Source organism: Amphibalanus amphitrite, unplaced genomic scaffold, assembly GCF_019059575.1.
Source record: "Amphibalanus amphitrite isolate SeventyFive unplaced genomic scaffold, NRLGWU_Aamphi_draft 000087F_arrow, whole genome shotgun sequence".
NCBI classification, from domain to species: Eukaryota; Metazoa; Arthropoda; class Thecostraca; order Balanomorpha; family Balanidae; genus Amphibalanus; species Amphibalanus amphitrite.
In genome coordinates this window covers 192,804-209,959 of record NW_024881583.1, presented here as the reverse complement: position 1 = coordinate 209,959, position 17,156 = coordinate 192,804, and the positions used below count along the sequence as shown (strand labels likewise).

The following is a 17,156-nucleotide window of genomic DNA, read 5'->3' as shown; positions in this document are numbered from 1 at the left end:
AAGAATGACGAGCAACCATCGTCAACTTCAAAACTGCCCGTTCCTGATCTAGGTATGGTGAATACGGCGTTCACCGATGCCAGGTGGTGATATTACGCAATATGTCCCAAAATTTAACGTACCGTAAAGTGGGGCTATTTGAGAAAGTATTTAAAATCACAATAAAATGAAGATCGTTTGATTTTTGAGTGATATTTTGCTAAGGATGGTGAGGAATAGAACAGTAAATCGCCTGAGCAAAAATTAAGCATAAATTTCAAACGGTTTTTATTTTATAGCAATTTTAAATGCTGTCTTAAATGGCCCCACCTTACGGTAGCGTAAATGTACCTACTTACCAATAAGTATGTAGGTAACTAAATAACTCTTCGGATACTTTCTGCCGACGCCGCTCAAAAATTCGTCTGCACATAACAAACACGACATGGGAATTGGGAAGTAACTTTATTTATCTAAGAAAACTAAAAACGAGACAGGGTGATCACCAACAAAATCCTGAACAAGCATCAACATTTTACAACGACGACAACAGGACCGATTTACCTTTTACCTATCGTATATGCACTTCGAAACTCAGAATTAGAAGATAAAAGCAATGCCGGGTTACTGCTGGTGTTAGCGCGGCGTCACTCAAGGTAAAACACTATCTTATTCGAACTGTGCCGGTTGCTGAACACCTTGCTTAGACCAAGCACACGTATACGGTATAACCCATCACCAAAATCTACTCAACTTTCGGGATTAAAAACCAATTACACACTTACAGTAGGTACCTTAGTCTCAAATGAATTACAAAATGAGCTATTACGTGGCTATACAAACATCGAACTGAGAACATCTCCACCGCAAAGTCTATCTCATCAACGCATCGCAAGTATCATCCGCTCCCGCCTCTGCAGAGTCTCAGAAATGCCTTACAGCTAGCCCCTGTGTCATCACCAGCTAGTGCCATCACCAGGCACCAAAGCACCACCAGACCATCACCACTTGAAGTGAGCAGCCCTGGCCTGCGCCTGCGGCGGGGCGCAGCGCACGGTCAGGCGGTGCTCTCGTAGGCTCCCCGGGGTGCTGAGACGTTTGGTGCACACGGGGCAGACAGTGTCCCCCCGGTGCCAGGCGCGGTGGTCGGACGCCCGCTGAGGGTTGGGCAGCACCCGGCCGCAGCCGGGCTCGGGGCAACGCCACCCTGTAACGGGAGGCGAGGCGAGGTGATAGACTGGCGCTAGCTCCGCCACGGCATAGAGACGGGCTCCAGGGCCTCGTTTCATAAAGCGAGTCCGTAACTTACGCCGGTTTTTTATCTTGTTTTTTTTTTTCAAGTGCATTTGAAGAGATAAATTTATCTCCCGTTCTCACTTCTGTTCTTGCTTGCAAGATAAATAAATTCAACGATTCAAACTATCGTCATGGCCTCACATGCACTTGCAATACAAGACCAAAAACCGGCGTGAGTTACGGAGTCGCTTTATGAAACGAAGCCCAGGATGGCGATGGGGTCAAATGAGCAGAGGCGTAGAACGTAATTCGCGGATTGATCGAAGGAACATGTTTGAAAAGAATGTCACCGGTAGACATTACATAATTGTATATCTTCGGAGATTTTCTGCCAACGCCAGTTGTTCGAAAATTCGCCTGTACACAAAAAGACCGAAGTATATGAAGGGTAGTAACTATATTTATCTAAAAATTGCTAATAGGCGACAGATTGATCGCAAACAGAATCGTGAGCTGAACACCACTTACACATCATATCAGCACGTATCAGACACTAGGCAAGCGTTTAGAACAACATTGCTTATAATGCATAAGCTCTTCACAATAACGTCAACGAGAGCAATTTCCTTTTTGCCGTAGTGTGTTCAAAAATTCAGAATTCTGATCGGTATTGTGTCACTTGTCAGCGGTGCCATGTCAATGCTAGCGTTGGTGCGGCGTCACTAAAAGTAAAACACTACTATGTAATTTACGAACTATACCGATAACTGTTGTACACCTCGCTTAGATTGCACGCATACTAAAAACCCATCACCACAGTCTACTCAACTTTTCGAGATTGCAATTCAATTAAACACTAACAGTGCCTAGGCTTAAGAAATAAGAAAGTTACCTATTAGGTGGCTATACAAGCATCGGATTAAGAGCATTTTCACTACCCAGTCTCTCTCATCCACCCATAGCTACTAAGCTACGTCGTCTACTACCCACTACCACCTCTGTACAGTCGCAGAAATACTGCTAACCCGTGTCGTCTCGTCACTATAGGTACGAATAGTGCCATCACCAGGCACCAAAGCACCACCAGACCAAGACCATCACCACTTGAACTGAGCCGCCCGGGCCTGCGGCGGCAGCGGCGGCGGCGGTGGAGCACAGCGCACAGTCCTGCAGTGTTCGCGCAGGTTCCCCGGAGTGCTGAAGCGCTTGGTGCACACGGGGCAGACAGTGTCCCCTCGGTGCCAGGCGTTGTGGTCGGAGAGACGGGCTCGGTTCTTCAGCACGGCGCCACAGCCGGGTACCCGACACGGCAGTCCTGTGGACCGGCCGGGCGGTCAGCTCACCGCAGCAGCGCCCTTCCCGCAGGCGAAGGCAGTGCCTTGGGCAGTGCGATGCTTTTTTAGGAGGGATAGTGGAATGTTTTAGTTAGCATTTTTATATAATAGGATTCTGATGGTTGAAGATCTACCTGAGTGGGGTAGAGGGCCTTGGGTAGAGGTGACAGCATTAACGGAAAACGTAACTAACGTCATCGGCTAGATAGATGATAAAACGCACGGATATAGTTTGCCACCCCTGGAAGGACTCGCAGGCGAATTAATGGAACTTACCCGCACTTCATAAACGAGTTTCTGGCCGTAAGATGCCGCCAAATCATGAATATGAATGATGGCCGAATACCTACTTATGCCAGCGCCAATCGGTCCGAGAGGAAATAGTTATCGAATCAGATTGCCAAATGATCACCAAAGCCGGTGACTTGCGTTCACGAATAGCATCACTACACCAGGAAAAAAAAAACAAAATGTTGGCCTTTATGCATTCATTTATTTTACAGTAACATCTCCGTGCTAACATATCTACACAGACATCAGATGCAGCGCAGTTACACGCCCTCGAACATGGTGCGCATGTATAATGTTCGGAAATAAAATAGCCTAAAAATCGACTTAAAAAGCCTGCAGAGAAAAGAACACAACATGCATTCGCCATCCCTACACACTGCACATACCTAACTGTTCTAAGTAACTGCTAAAAGGCTACGTCATATGTAAGAAACCGCGAAACCAACCAACACTGACAAACCCGTGGCAAACTCAACAACACTTCTTTACAGGGTGGACCAAAAAGGATGGAAACATTTTAAACTTGTATAAAACATGCAATATTGCATGCAGGTGACTGAAAATGATACGAAACGAGAGTACATTTTGTGGAAATTCATAATGACATCATGCTCAGCTGCTTTCTCTCGTTTTCAGTCTCTCACAGTAGATGTTCGAGGAGACCGCCTTTGCGAGACAGGCACAGATCGGCCCGCCTGGTGGCTGACGCGATAGCCCGACGACACATGTCCTCTGGTATGACTCGCACAGCCTTGGTGATCGCTCTCTTCAGGTCACTAAAGCTTACAGAACCTTCTTTATAGACCTGACCGGTGACCCTTGAGATGACCGTACAAGAAAAAATCTATAGGGTCAGGTCGGTTGAGCAGACAGGCCAGTTCCACTTCGGTTCGAGGGTGGGAGCGACGTGGCAGACCTACCAAGCGACGCTAAAGAAGTTCTTGAAGTGAGATCAAGCGACGTATGGCAGTATCTTGGACCTCATGTGGCTCCAGCAAGGCGGTGCGTCTCATCACATAGCAAAACAATGCTCAAGTGGATCGAGAACCACTCTGGTGACCAGCTGATATCTCGCGGTGCCAGTCGGAACTGGCCCGTCTGCTCACTTGACTTGACTCCTATGGATTTTTTTTCCTGTAACGTCATCTCAAGGGCCAGGTCTACAAAGAAGGTCCAGCAAGCTTCTGTGGCCTAAAGAGAGCGATCATCAAGGCTGTGCGAGTCATACCAGAGGACATGTGTCGTCGGGCTATCGCGTCAGCCGCCAGGCGGGCCGATCTGTGCCTGTCTCGCAAAAGTGGTCTCCTTGAACATTTGCTGTGAGAGACTGAAAACGAGAGAAAGCAGCTGAGCATGATGTCATTATGAATTTCCACAAAATGTACTCTCGTTTGGTATCATTTTCAGTCACCTGCATGTAATATTGCACGTTTAATACGAATTTAAAATGTTTCCATCCTTTTTGGTCCACCCTGTACTGCTACTTACATATCTAGGGGAAAGTGGGTGTATTGCGCCCTCCTAACCAATTGCGCCCACCAACATTCCCACGGATTCAATGGCATGTTTTGAATTTTGTGTTCGAAAACATTATTTTCCCTACTGGATAGTTCCTTTTATGGCCCAAGCTCCCCGATGAAGCCAATCAGCAAGGCTCATTACGCCATCAAAGATGTTACGGCGTTTTCTTAGCTTTTTTGCAGTATTTTGAACCGTTGGCTATAAAAATGTGTGATATTTGTGTGATTTTCAGAGTGATATTTAGAAAGAAAAACCCTTTTTTCATTATATTTCACTAAAACAGTTAACTTCAATCAACATCTTTATGATAACTTCCACGCTTTTATTAAAAAGTACCTCAATTTTAATTGCGCCCATGGCAATTGCGCCAGGGGGGCGCAAATAGAATAATGGTGTAGCTATTGTATATCACGACAGCATGAATGCATCATTAACTGATTGCAATAAAGAAGGAGTTTAATGTCAGGCAGGGGAGCAACCCGCTGTCGTCAGTCCGCAAATTATTTCTCTCGTCAAACTTATAATGCAGCTGCCATTTAGGCTACGAACTTGTGGTGTAATTGACAAAATACGACATTTTCAACATGGACTCAGGCGTGAGAGGTGACAGCTATGATAAAAAAGTAAAAATTGATGTCATAAAGCTGTCGAAACAATAAAAATTATTAATTTTGAGAGAAACGATTGGAAATGTAACCGTATAGGCGCATACGTTCACATATATCTAGTCAGTTGCAGTAAACGTTTTCGTTGCACTTTTACAAGCGTACGAACACATGTAAAGTTATCTACCTGGGCAAAAAAACATCGCGATTTACACCTACATTTATTATTTAACCCGTGTGAATAACATTATGAATGTTAAAGTAAGCCGCAATGACATTAGACTGCCGGGGTGTATGCATTCCGTCTCATTCGCTTAGCCATGTTAAAGTATAGGGCGCAATTGGGTTCTAATTGCGCCATCCCCCTGGCGCAATTTACAGCAGTTGTTGGCAAATGCGCCCTTTTACATGTTTCTGAAAAAGCAGCTGTCAGAAGCAAACGAAACATTCTTAATTGATCGGGAGGTTCTTAAATCGTAGCCAATGAGTTCCTCTTTGAAATGGTCACCAATGCATGCTTATATCTCCAGCGGTTTTCTTACAATTAGCGTTTTTCCTTAAGGTGGCGCAATTCACCCTCCTTCCCCTACACTGCAATCGATCCGAAGCCCTTCAATAATTATGAAGGGCTGAGCATCAGCCCACAAATCTCTTACACCTGGTTTGAACACTCGAACACTCATTTCGTAAGTACCTAAGCATTTACAGACTACGAAAAAAAACCGGCAAATTCTTACTGAATTGTCATTCATGCCGTCAGTGGCTATCGAGGAAGCATGCAGCATCTAGGTACACGTGCTGATAAATGAATGAGTTCAGCCCACGAAAGCCAGCATATCTACGACTAACTTGCTCATGGATGAGCATATTCGCTCAAAAGAAATTACCCAATCCGAAGATGATATAAGCAGCGTAAATGGAAACCAACCTTCACCGTGTTTGTTGTTAGTTTTAGTTTAGTTTAGTTTAGTTTAAGTTTAGTAAGTTAAAACCTCTAGCTCACATCGACGTTAATCAATCACCTATCAAGCCACCAACATTCCATCAGGTCACTTAGGTTGTGACCCCGCAAACCCATCTTGTGACATTTGCGACCCATATTGTGACCTGTGACCCATTTTGTAACCCCAAGGACACATTTTGTAACTCCCAGGACACATCTTGCGACCTCAGTGACCTCAGTGACCGCGCTACTGCCCCGTGTGAAGCGGTTTGAACCCGCGACTGATCAGCGCCAGGCACGAGTCACAGGAGCAGGCCGGCGCCGGCCGGCAGGCGGACGAGCGGCGCCGGTGTTCGCGCAGTACGTCCGGCCGGCTGAAGCATTTGGTGCACACGGGACAGGTAGTGTCGCCGCGGTGCCAGGCGCGGTGGTCCGAGAGACGCTGAGAGCTGCGCAGCACGGCGCCGCAGCCCGGCTCCGGACAGGGGATCCCTGCGGACCGGACGGGGTGGTCACAGGGGCACGGTGACCGGCGGACGAGGCACGTCCGGCCGAGCAGCAGGCGGATGTAATCAGGCTGGATTATTGCTTTGAATTCGTTGGCTGGTCGCCGGAAGGAATAATGAAACTCGTGAGGTTTAATGGAAAAAATGCACTGAACTTCATATAGAAGTTTATCGCTCAAAACAAAAATAAAATTCAAAATTTTTGATATGGTCGAGGCAGACCAACAACAATGCCCTTCCAATGCTCATACATGTAGTTATCAGCAAGCGAAAGTGAAAGCATTGTTTTCGGATGTTCGAACTCACCTCAAAATTCATTTTACTCAGGTACTACCCTCAATCGTCATTTTCCATCTCTATCTTCCCGACATCAGCCAAGTACAGATGAATGAAATAAAGCAGCTATCTACCCGTTTTGCGTTAGAAAACCATAACATCCAAATGCATCGAAACAAACTTGCCGCCAGGCACCGATCTAAACACATCGAAACAAAGTTGCTACAAGGCACCGATCGAGCTTATTCAATGATACCCGATAGTGGGAAAAATTGCAACGTGTATTATTGATTATATAAGCATGTTGGTTACAATTTCGGATAACGATACACCGTCGTCCACTAAATATGAAAACAGAAGTCGAAGATGACTCGCATATAAACATTCACAAAACCTGTATATAAAGGACACGGAGTATCGTAAATGACAAACAAGATGGTAAGTGCTAGACTTACAAAACTAAGGGAAAGCAGACCTTATGGAAAATGCACATACGCCAGGGTGTTATCGCCGCTGCGCCAATGACATGGAAAAGTTAAGCATAGCTGGTAATATCCACACCTCCCGCCTTAGCATATATCCACGCATAATATTCAAAATATAATTATCTACAGGGTTGACCTAACCAACAAGGCATCCGTCATTCAGTCGTATCCACTCGCATCAAACTATAATTCAACACAGTTAACCGTCCGCTGAGAGCATGCAACCTTTTCAATGCATCAACTATCCACGCATCAGTCGAAAGATAATCACATTATCATTTACTGACCGATTTACTGGCTTGTATGACATGCATGATTGATTACGTGCAAAATAAACAATATCGATATAGGAACTGCAGGAGAATCATCATAAGGAGACTCATGACCCTCAGCTTCAGATCCCTTACCAGCATTATCCTTCGGACACATCTTATTTCATTACATTTCTGCATTAGCATCTGAAACAGGTCTAGCTCATTGTGAAATTCGACAACCTATCTCTAAAAGCACGGCTGTCCAGCACTCCCCTCTAGAAAATCGTCACTCGCTTGGAATGTGTGGTGACATCCTTTGATATACCATCGGAGCCTCTCAACAATCACGCACAGGTTTGGGTATAATAAGGCATCCCGCGAATAATACAATATGGCCGCCCCATCTGCCCAGAGGCACCTAACAGTTCAATGGCTTCCTATAACCACCTGGACCACGAAAAACTACCACGTCTACACATTTATGAAGCGCAGTCTCCATAGGCTCGCCGTGGGCCACATGACAACCACAGAGGAAGCGGAACCGCCTCAGCCCTTCAGAAGACCGGGGGACACAACATCTACAAGTTGATGAAGCGCTGTCCCCAGAGCTCGCCGCCGCTCGGGTCGGAGCCGTGCTGACGCTGAAGGTGGCTGCGCAGCTTGGTCTTGGAGGAGAGCCGCACTCGGCACACGGAGCAGACCGTCTCGCCGCGGTGCCAGGCGCGGTGGTCCGACAGGCGCTGCTGAGAGCGCACCCGAGCCCCGCAGCCCGGCTCCGGGCAGAGGATACCTCCGCCTGCAACGCACAGGCCCGGTCAGCTCAGGGGCGCCGCGACTCCTCACAGGCCTGGGGACCTGGTGACACCGCCGAAGCCATGTCCCACGGTGTCCAGGAGCGGATATCAGGGGCTACCTTGTTTGGTGCGCCGTCACCATCAATAAGTTGTAATTTGCTGCCTTGGATAATTTCAAATACTACAGCTATCCATTCGAAAATCCATTTGATGGTTATATCGTTAGAAACAATATTGTTAACCGATACACCGGAAACCAGAAACAGTTGGGACTCACGGTTATAGTCGAAGCTACACTCGAATTGCGTGATAACCACAACAAAATCCTTCTATACCTATGAGAGCCCACAGGCTCCCGTTCAGCGCAAAATACCAGAGTTGCGAAATGTGTTAACCGAGCAGTGTTCGTGCTCGGCCTCGATGCACTTCTCGCAAAAACGCACCTACACTCGCGATACCCATTTCGGAAGTTTGTAAAAATCGTCGCGTAATGCCCCTTATAACGCCGAAAGTTAAATATAAGTCCGTATGTATGGATGCAAACTGTATTGGCTCAGATGAGATAAATGCAGATCGTGACAGACATGTAGTTAAAATACGCAGCGAACACTAAACGGCTTCCGTCAAACACGAACGGAGACACCCCGCGACAAGCAATATTCTGTGAAGTAGATACGCGTTCAATTCAGTCTACTATGAGTGACTTTTGGTAAGCACGTTGTGAGGAGTCAATTTATAGCCTCATGCATCTTGCATGGTAGTCCTGCACATAGCGATGAACGAACAAATTTCATTCCAGAATAAGTAAGCCATCAGATTCTGAACGCAGCATATACGAGCATGGTCGATTAATAGCGGCGTTCCCAGGAGGAAGAGCAATCATATAATACATCCAAACTGATTCTCCTAGTCCGTCTGATGTAAAAAGCTGCCCGTGCTTTGCAAACGTGACTTTGTTGTGCCGTGCTGTGTTTGTATCTTCATTTGTCACGGTTATGTTATGAAGATATGTTCTCCTTGTTTTGTCCTCAAAGGATGTCAAATAAATATGATGATGATGATGATGATAACACGCCAGCCGGGGTCTCGGGACCTCAGAGCTAGTAACTCGCAGCTGGCTGTCAACCATTCCCCCAACTAACACATGCAGTTTGCTGTCCAAAAGCAGTTCTATCGCCTCGCCGACGGTCCCCCGCCGATATAGAGATCATCGATCCGGTGTCTGTGGTACATGTGGCCGCGCAGTTTGGTTTTGGACGAGAGCAGCTGGCCACAGACGGGACAGACGGTCTCGCCGCGGTGCCAGGCCAGGTGGTCAGAGAGTCGCTGCGAGTTCCGCAGGCGTCGGCCACAGCCCACCTCCGGACACGGCAGACCTGTAACACAGCCGGCCGCCGCCGCCCGCTGTCAGAGGCTCGGCCAGTGGAACTGAGACCGCGCAGACGGGATGGGCTTTGTATGCGCAGCGATGTGAATTTGGGGAGTATGAGCAGCTAGAAAATGGAGATAGGATAGCTGCGTAGCATTGCGATTTCCTTGCGATGAAATGAATCACGCATTTAAGGTTATTTTGGATGGAGGTTACTACAAGGAGGTCGTGAATAGTTAAAGTGACCATCCCACCTGAACATTAGCTTTGAGTTGAGATAGTCAAAATGGAGTCCCTGGCTTGTACTTACCGGTTTGAGCACTTACAAGATCGAGAAATGTCTCAAATAGAAAATATCTTATTTCAAAGTTGCAGCACTTGGTTTACGAAGGGCTAATGCATTAGAATTCCCCCTCTAAATGTGACGTCAGCGCAGATCTAACGATTTTAAATCTTTTACTAAAACGTTTGGTAGCACGCGGTGGTATATGCTGCTTTGCGCGCAAAAAGCGCCGCACTTTCAAATAAAATCGCTAGGAACAGCGGAGATCCCAAAAAGTAAACAAAAGTAAAAGTCTAATAACTTGAAAAACGGTGAATATTTTTCGATGAAATTTGGTAGATATTCGTTTACGCTCTTTCTAAACCGAGCGACATCACTTTCATGCCAATTCATTAACTTTTTGAAGGTGGGAGGGTCCCTTTAATTCATATCCGTACTACTATTTCGGAGCCATGAACATCCATGACAACAATAAGGGGTGTACCGTGTACCGTGTAGATTAGTTAGCCGAAAGGAGGCTATAGAACAAATCACCCGCATATTCAACCTACGGACAGATCCCTTATCTGCTGTGGGGACAGTGTGAAACAGTGGAGATGATGACGCTGTCTGGAAACTACAAAAGTTCAGTATCAAGTATGGCTCGCATATTTACTGAAAACGTCCCGTTAGAAGCTTAGGGCAGAGAACACAATAAGCATTATCAGCTAGCCAAAAGTACCTAATTGTCAACATATAATCGTACCGATATTTGAGCCATCCAGCGGTGCTCAATGCTCATTAGCTAAATACTTAGCGTGCCAAGCCTACTATACTTACAGTAAAAACGAAAGAAAAAAGATGAGCTTTTTCAGGTTCAGATTCAGATGTATATTTTCGAATCATCCCACAAACGTGGCTTCATGTTTGATTTTTGTCAATGACAAAGTACACAGACGAGGTTACGTCGGTAAGATAATAAAATACAAATTGGCATGAAAGCTAAAATATAGACATTAAAAAAATATGCGAAAGCATGTGACGCTGATAAAAGACGCTATATGAATATGTCCCTAAAAACAAAATGCGGGGAAAACGCCCTAAGGTGCATGCTTGTTCAGCGCAGAGATAAAAGCGGTTCTGCGGCTGCAGCCGGAGATGGATGTGGCAGGCTATTCCAAGCGGAGGCGGCCCTGCAGGAAGTGATCCGGCGAATAAAAAAGCGCCTCTCCTGCTCGTAATAAAGCACAAACATCACGGCTTTTCCAAAAAGGTATTCATATGTTCACGAACTATCAAATGGCTTGAACTCCAAAAGACCGCATGCCTAATGTTATTGTGTCAAGTTGCATGGGTGCCAATTTAAGCCGAGTCTCATTACTCTCATTAATTCCTCCTCACGTCTGTCAGAATATACAACGTAGCTGTCGTCCCACCCACCACCAGACCTTCTCCCTGGAACACTCAGAACACGTGGATCAGCTCTCACTCATTAACCCACATCATTCGTCCACAGTGGCCGCTGGGGCCAAACCACTCGCTCTGTTCAGCTCGGTATCAGGTGCACCGAGCATCAGAACTGCAGTTCGATGCCGGTGTGTCAGAACTGCAGCCCGACGCCGGTGTATCAGAACTACTGTAGATACAGCGTAGATACTGTCCGGCGCCGTGGTATCAGGTGCACCGGGTATCATAACTGCAGTCCGACGCCGTGGTATCGGGTGCGCCGAGTATCAGAACTCCATTCCGACGCCGTTGTGTCAGGTGCACCGGCATCAGAACTGCTGCGTGCCGTCGCCGTGGGCATCAGAACTGCTGCGTGCCGTCGCCGTGGGCATCAGAGCTGCTGCGTGCCGTCGCCGTGGCGCTTCCGCATGTGGATGCGCAGCGCCGTCCGAGAGCAGAACTGCTGGTGGCACACGGTACAGATGGTCTCTCCGCGGTGCCAGGAGAGGTGCTCGCTGCGCCGGAACCGGTTGGGCAGATACCGGCCGCAGCCGGGCACTGGGCACAGCATCCCGAGACCTGGCGGGACGGGGTGGGGTCAGCGCGGCGGCAGCAACCCGGTCCGACCCGCGGACTGTCTGCGCTCGACAGCAGAACGGACAGGATGGGGTGCTCCGGGATGTGGGGATGCCCGGAGATGAGATGTCGTAGCGTATTCAGATTTATTTAATTGGTTAGTATTTGTCGAAGTACTTGTGGTGGGATATTTTAATTTGTCCTGTTATCGACCGTTTCCATATAATCGGTGATTTCAGTTGTAAGCCAACGCTGGCCGGAGCTTTGGAGACAGAGATAGTTTGAAAATGTTCAACGTCTACATCTAAATCAGAGAAAGAGTCGCAACCAAAGTGCTTGCACATTCACTGTTGCGCAACATGACCAGTCGGAAGAAAAGCAAAATAAAAACCAAACCAACCAAAATGTATTTATTGATTGATTTCATGGACAGCATATGCACCATATAACCCATTGACAACACACAAACTAGATGCAAAACTTACTACATCAACACATACGCGCCTCAACATCAACACTCAGCCTCAAACCGTCCACCAATTCCGGCCGGTTGGCTGAAGCGATGCTCACATTGAGTCCGTAGGAATATCGGACCTCTATTCTAGCACAATAAGAATGGAATCTAGCACAGTCGGCGGCGCTCAAAATGCTTAAATGATTCAAGATCGATGCCTCCCATTCACGGGGAAGCTTTGGCAGTCAGTTCACGTCCGCTACCATGAGATTCTGGTAACTATCTTACACAAACGAGCATCGGTTACTATTATATACAAACGAGCATTAATGCTATAGCCACTTAAATACCTACCACTTCGTCGCAAAAGTCTAAAACATAAGGCTAAATTCTTAAGTCTAAAACACAGCTTCTTACGATTCCTTAGCAGCTATGCTACGGATCTACAAAAAACTGCACATCAATTCTATGTCTTTAGTTGGCCACAATTAATTCGGCTTTATAACCACTGCGAGCCTTCATATGGGCTTCCACGGCGTATCAACCTATCACTCTATACGTCGCTCATATATTACCCTGCATTCCAGGTGAAACTAGCCCACATTACATCTGGGGTTTGACGGGGTAACATCCCTCCCCTCCACGTGAATCTCGCCTGCGCGCAGCGGATCCCACCGCTGTTCACGGCATATCACTTCACTATACATACATACACATACGTACGATCAGTGCGGCCAGCAGGTGCATGTTCAGTACGGTTTGTCCATCCCTCCACGGTGGGCTCCAGTGACCCTGGCGGCGGCAGAGGCGACACACTTGACCATGTGGTTGCGCAGGCTGCGTTTGGTGGTCAGCCGGACACCGCAGCCGGAGCACTGCGTCTCGCCGCGGTGCCAGGAGAGGTGCTCGCTGCGCCGAGGTCCGTTCGGGAAGACCCGCCCGCAGCCGGGCACCGGGCACGGGAAGCCGGCACCTGTAGAAGTAAATGGCTGGATGAGAGGGCAGGTATGATACCGGCAGAGGGTCGTGGGTCGGGAGTGTTTGGATGTCTGGGATGTAATAGGCAAAGCTCATTTGTGCAATACGGTTGAGTTAGTCTAAAAGTAATGTGCAATTGCATTGCTTTGAAAGAGAAGTTGAAAGATATGGTCGTTTGACCGCGTAAACACAGCTGTTGTTACTTTGCCGTCACTGTGAGCGGTGCCAGGTCATGCCACGAAATTCCAACATGCTAACCTCACCTACTCATTCTAAATTCTAAAATCGAGAAGCGAATCAAGTACTAGTGGACAAACTGGTCTCCCAGCATCTAGACTGTCCCTTATCGCATCGACGAGTGCTGACTGTGGTGATAGCCGGAACATACCGAGGTCCCAATCAATCGCGTTAAAAAAAAGAACCTAGAAAAATGATAAAATATCTACTCACCACGAACATTTTTACCACAATTTGTAGACGATACGACAGATTTACCATCGATTCAGTCCAGTGAATGGATTGATGGACGATGGAAACTGACTGTCAACCTCCGATTAGTTCTGTTGTACAAAAACCAACAACACAAAAATCCATGTTTTCGCTCAAAAAGGAGCAAACAGGAATGGAAGAGACTACAGCGATATAAACCAACATAATATATTTACATGAGATGCAACCACCATAACTATAAGCTCACGAACACAAAATGTAAGCGGGTTAAACACGTAACATAAATTGTTTAACGCCCAGCACTGCGCATCACTAGCTCGACAAGATGCGCATCAAAGTCCCTCCACAGAGAACATCAGATACCAAGGGCCAAGCTCAAAATACGTGTTTAAACATATTGTAGTTATTTCACAATGGCAAACACAACGAAAACCTAACAGAAAGGAATCATGTCTGTAGCATGCACAATAAAACGGCAAAAACAAGCTCACGTTTTTTGTTGATGTGAACATTCGATCTACGATCACATAAACCTACACATCAATAAGTCTTCATCCATCCGCACGCCTTTCAAGTTTTCTTAATCATTAATGGGAGAAAGCCAGCACCTGAATCAAAACCCGCACTGCATGCACATTGCACAGGGCGGCACGCCCGCGCCATATCGCACACTTCAAAAGTGCTTAGTCGAAATGTGGTGGCGCAAGTGGCTCATGGTGGTGTACCGTTTGCCACAGATCTGGCAGACCGTCTCGCCGCGGTGCCAGGACAGGTGCTCGCTCCGCCGAGGTCCGTTAGGGAAGACCCTCCCGCAGCCGGGCACAGAGCACAAGAAGCCAGCACCTGTAGAAGCAAACGGCTGCTGAGAGGGCATCACGCTGTATATCCATGGTACCACCAACATAGGACTGTGGGTCGGGAGTGTTTGGGAGCCTAAAGGTATACAACCGACGTATACGATTTGCGTCAGGTGATATGTTGATGGAACCAGCATTTTGAAACGGCAGTTCATAGATGGCTCGGTCAATAATAGTAAAAACTAAACTAAATAAAATGAAATGATCGGCGTAAATATATGTAGTTGCTACCGGAGCTGGAACCGTAATCGTAATTTATTCCACGTCAAGCAGCCATGCCACGAAGTTCTAGCCCGTTTGCGAAACTCAAACCTCCTTAGCATTCTTCACCCGAGAGAAGGAAACAACAAACTAGTGGATAGAAAAGACAAACTAGCCCACCATCCCGGCACCCATGTAGACTGCCCCTGATCGCAGCTAGCCCCGGCTCGAGCGGAATACACGCATCACGACAGTCGAAAAATCTCTTTTGTCCCAAGCAATCGTGTTGAAAATGAGTGTCTTGAAAAGAAAAGCTCGTGTTGAAAAGGAGTGCCTTCAAAGGAAAATCTCGCAATCACCGCAACAATAAGATCCGAAGAGGACATCGATTCACAATCGATTTGGCCCAAATGAGGTGATGAATGCAGATGAACAATGACCCTATACCTCCCATTAAATCTGTTATAAAAACAAAAAGCACCAACAACCATGTTTTCTTTGAAAGAGAGCGACAATAAATGGAAAAGACAAGCAGTACATCCATCCGTAACCCCGCGATTCACGAACACAACGCGTAAGCGGGTGAAACACTTCAGAGGTTATCTTTAACGCCAGAAACAATGCATCACACGCTGTTCACAGAATTCAACGTCCGTTCACAAATTCCCAGAGACAGATCCAAAGAATAGCTCTTAAATTATGAAGAACGTGGAACACAGGCAAACCTTATATAAAGGAATCGCCACGGGGGTATGAACAATATGAAGGCAAGTAAGGAGTTCACGTTCAAGTAGACGCGAGCTCTCATCTACCATGACCTAAACCTTTACCTACCTAGCAATAAAAGATCATCATCTATCCGAACCAACCTTCTCACAGTTGGAGAAAACCAACACCTCCAGAAAAGCTGGCATCTGATGAACAAGGCGGCAAGCCCGCACCACACTGCACACTGACTTCAGCAGTGCTTTGCCGCTATGTGGTAGCGCAAGTGGCTCTTGGTGGTGTATTGCTTGCCGCAGATCTGGCAGACCGTCTCGCCGCGGTGCCAGGACATGTGCTCGCTGTACCGTGGTCCGTTCGCGAAGATCCTCCCGCAGCCGGCCACCGGGCACAAAATACCGGCACCTGTAGAAGCAAACGGTCGCCTGAGAGGGTTCCACAGACTGAGGACTGTGGGTCGGGAGTGTTTAGGGGCCTAAAGGTATACTTGAGGTATGGAGCTTGGGTCGGTTGATATGTTTATGAAACTTGCGTCTATAAATGACATTTCATAGATTGGTAGGTCACTAATGATAAAAAGCAAACTAAATAATTGAAATATCGGCATAAATATTTATTGCTACCGTGAGCCGAAACAGTCACCGTGACTTGTTTCAGATTAAGTAGCCTGTGCCACGAAATTCTAACCTCCTTAGCATTCCTCACCCGAGAGAAAGAAATACCAAACTAGTGGATAGACAAACTAGCCCAACGGCCCGGCATCGATGCAGACTGCCGCTGATTGCAGCTAGCCCCGGCTCGAGCGGGATACAAGTATCACGACGGTCGAAACACTCACTTATGTCCCAAGCAATCGTGTTGAGCAAGAGTGTCTTAAAAGGAAAATCTCGCAATCACAGCGACAATACGATCCGAAGAGAACATCGATCCACTATCGATTTGGTCCAGTTAATGAGCTGATGAATGATGAACCGACTGTCCCTAAGCCTCCTAACAGTTAGAACAACGGTTATACAAACAAAAGATCCATGCTTTTATTGAAAAAAGAACAATACGTGGAAACACAAGCGGTACGGCCAGCCATCAACAGTCAATAAAAAATTCACGAACATAAAACGTAAGCGGGTGAAACACGTATGAGGTAATCTTTAACGCCAGAAGCAGTGTATCACATCACTGTGCGTGTCGTTTTGTTGCTCATGTTCAAGTAGACGCGAACTCTCACCAGCCAGTCCATATCCTACACCTACTTAGCAATTAAAGATCTACATCCATCCGAAACAGCTTCCTCACAGTGGAAGAAAACCAACACCTCCACCAACGCCGATACCTAATGCACATGGCGAATTTAATGCACAATGACTTCAATGGTGTTTAGCCGCTATGTGGATGCGTAGACGGGTCTTGGTGCTGTACTGTTTCCCACAGAACTGGCAGACCGTCTCGCCGCGGTGCCAGGAGAGGTGCTCGCTGCGTCGAGGTTGGTTCGGGAAGATCCTCCCGCAGCCGGCCACCGGGCACAAGAAACCAGCACCTGCCGAAGTAAACGGCTGCTGAGAGGGTATCGCCGGTGGGTTTAGAGTGTGGGAGCCTAATATAAGGAAATATTTAGCTAT

At 47.1% G+C, this 17,156-nt stretch overlaps 1 protein-coding gene across 14 annotated transcripts in view; it reads right to left on the bottom strand.

Annotated features, from left to right (window-relative positions):
- Nucleotides 1–17,156, bottom strand: part of LOC122379897 (protein bric-a-brac 2-like) — a 68,282-nt gene that overhangs the window by 15,462 nt on the left and 35,664 nt on the right. Inside the window, exon 6 of one of the 14 annotated variants that reach the window (XM_043362505.1) lies at nucleotides 813–1,186. The exons of 5 other annotated variants lie outside the window; for them this stretch is intronic. In XM_043362505.1, coding sequence (XP_043218440.1) covers nucleotides 981–1,186 — 206 coding nt within the window. In that variant the 3' untranslated portion in view covers nucleotides 813–980. Of the gene's footprint in view, nucleotides 1–812; nucleotides 1,187–1,946; nucleotides 2,531–5,568; nucleotides 6,402–7,993; nucleotides 8,227–10,712; nucleotides 11,881–12,126; nucleotides 13,305–13,952; nucleotides 15,946–16,728; nucleotides 17,075–17,156 lie in introns of those variants that run through there. 8 more of the 14 variants (XM_043362500.1, XM_043362495.1, XM_043362501.1 and 5 more) reach the window with 8 other exon arrangements.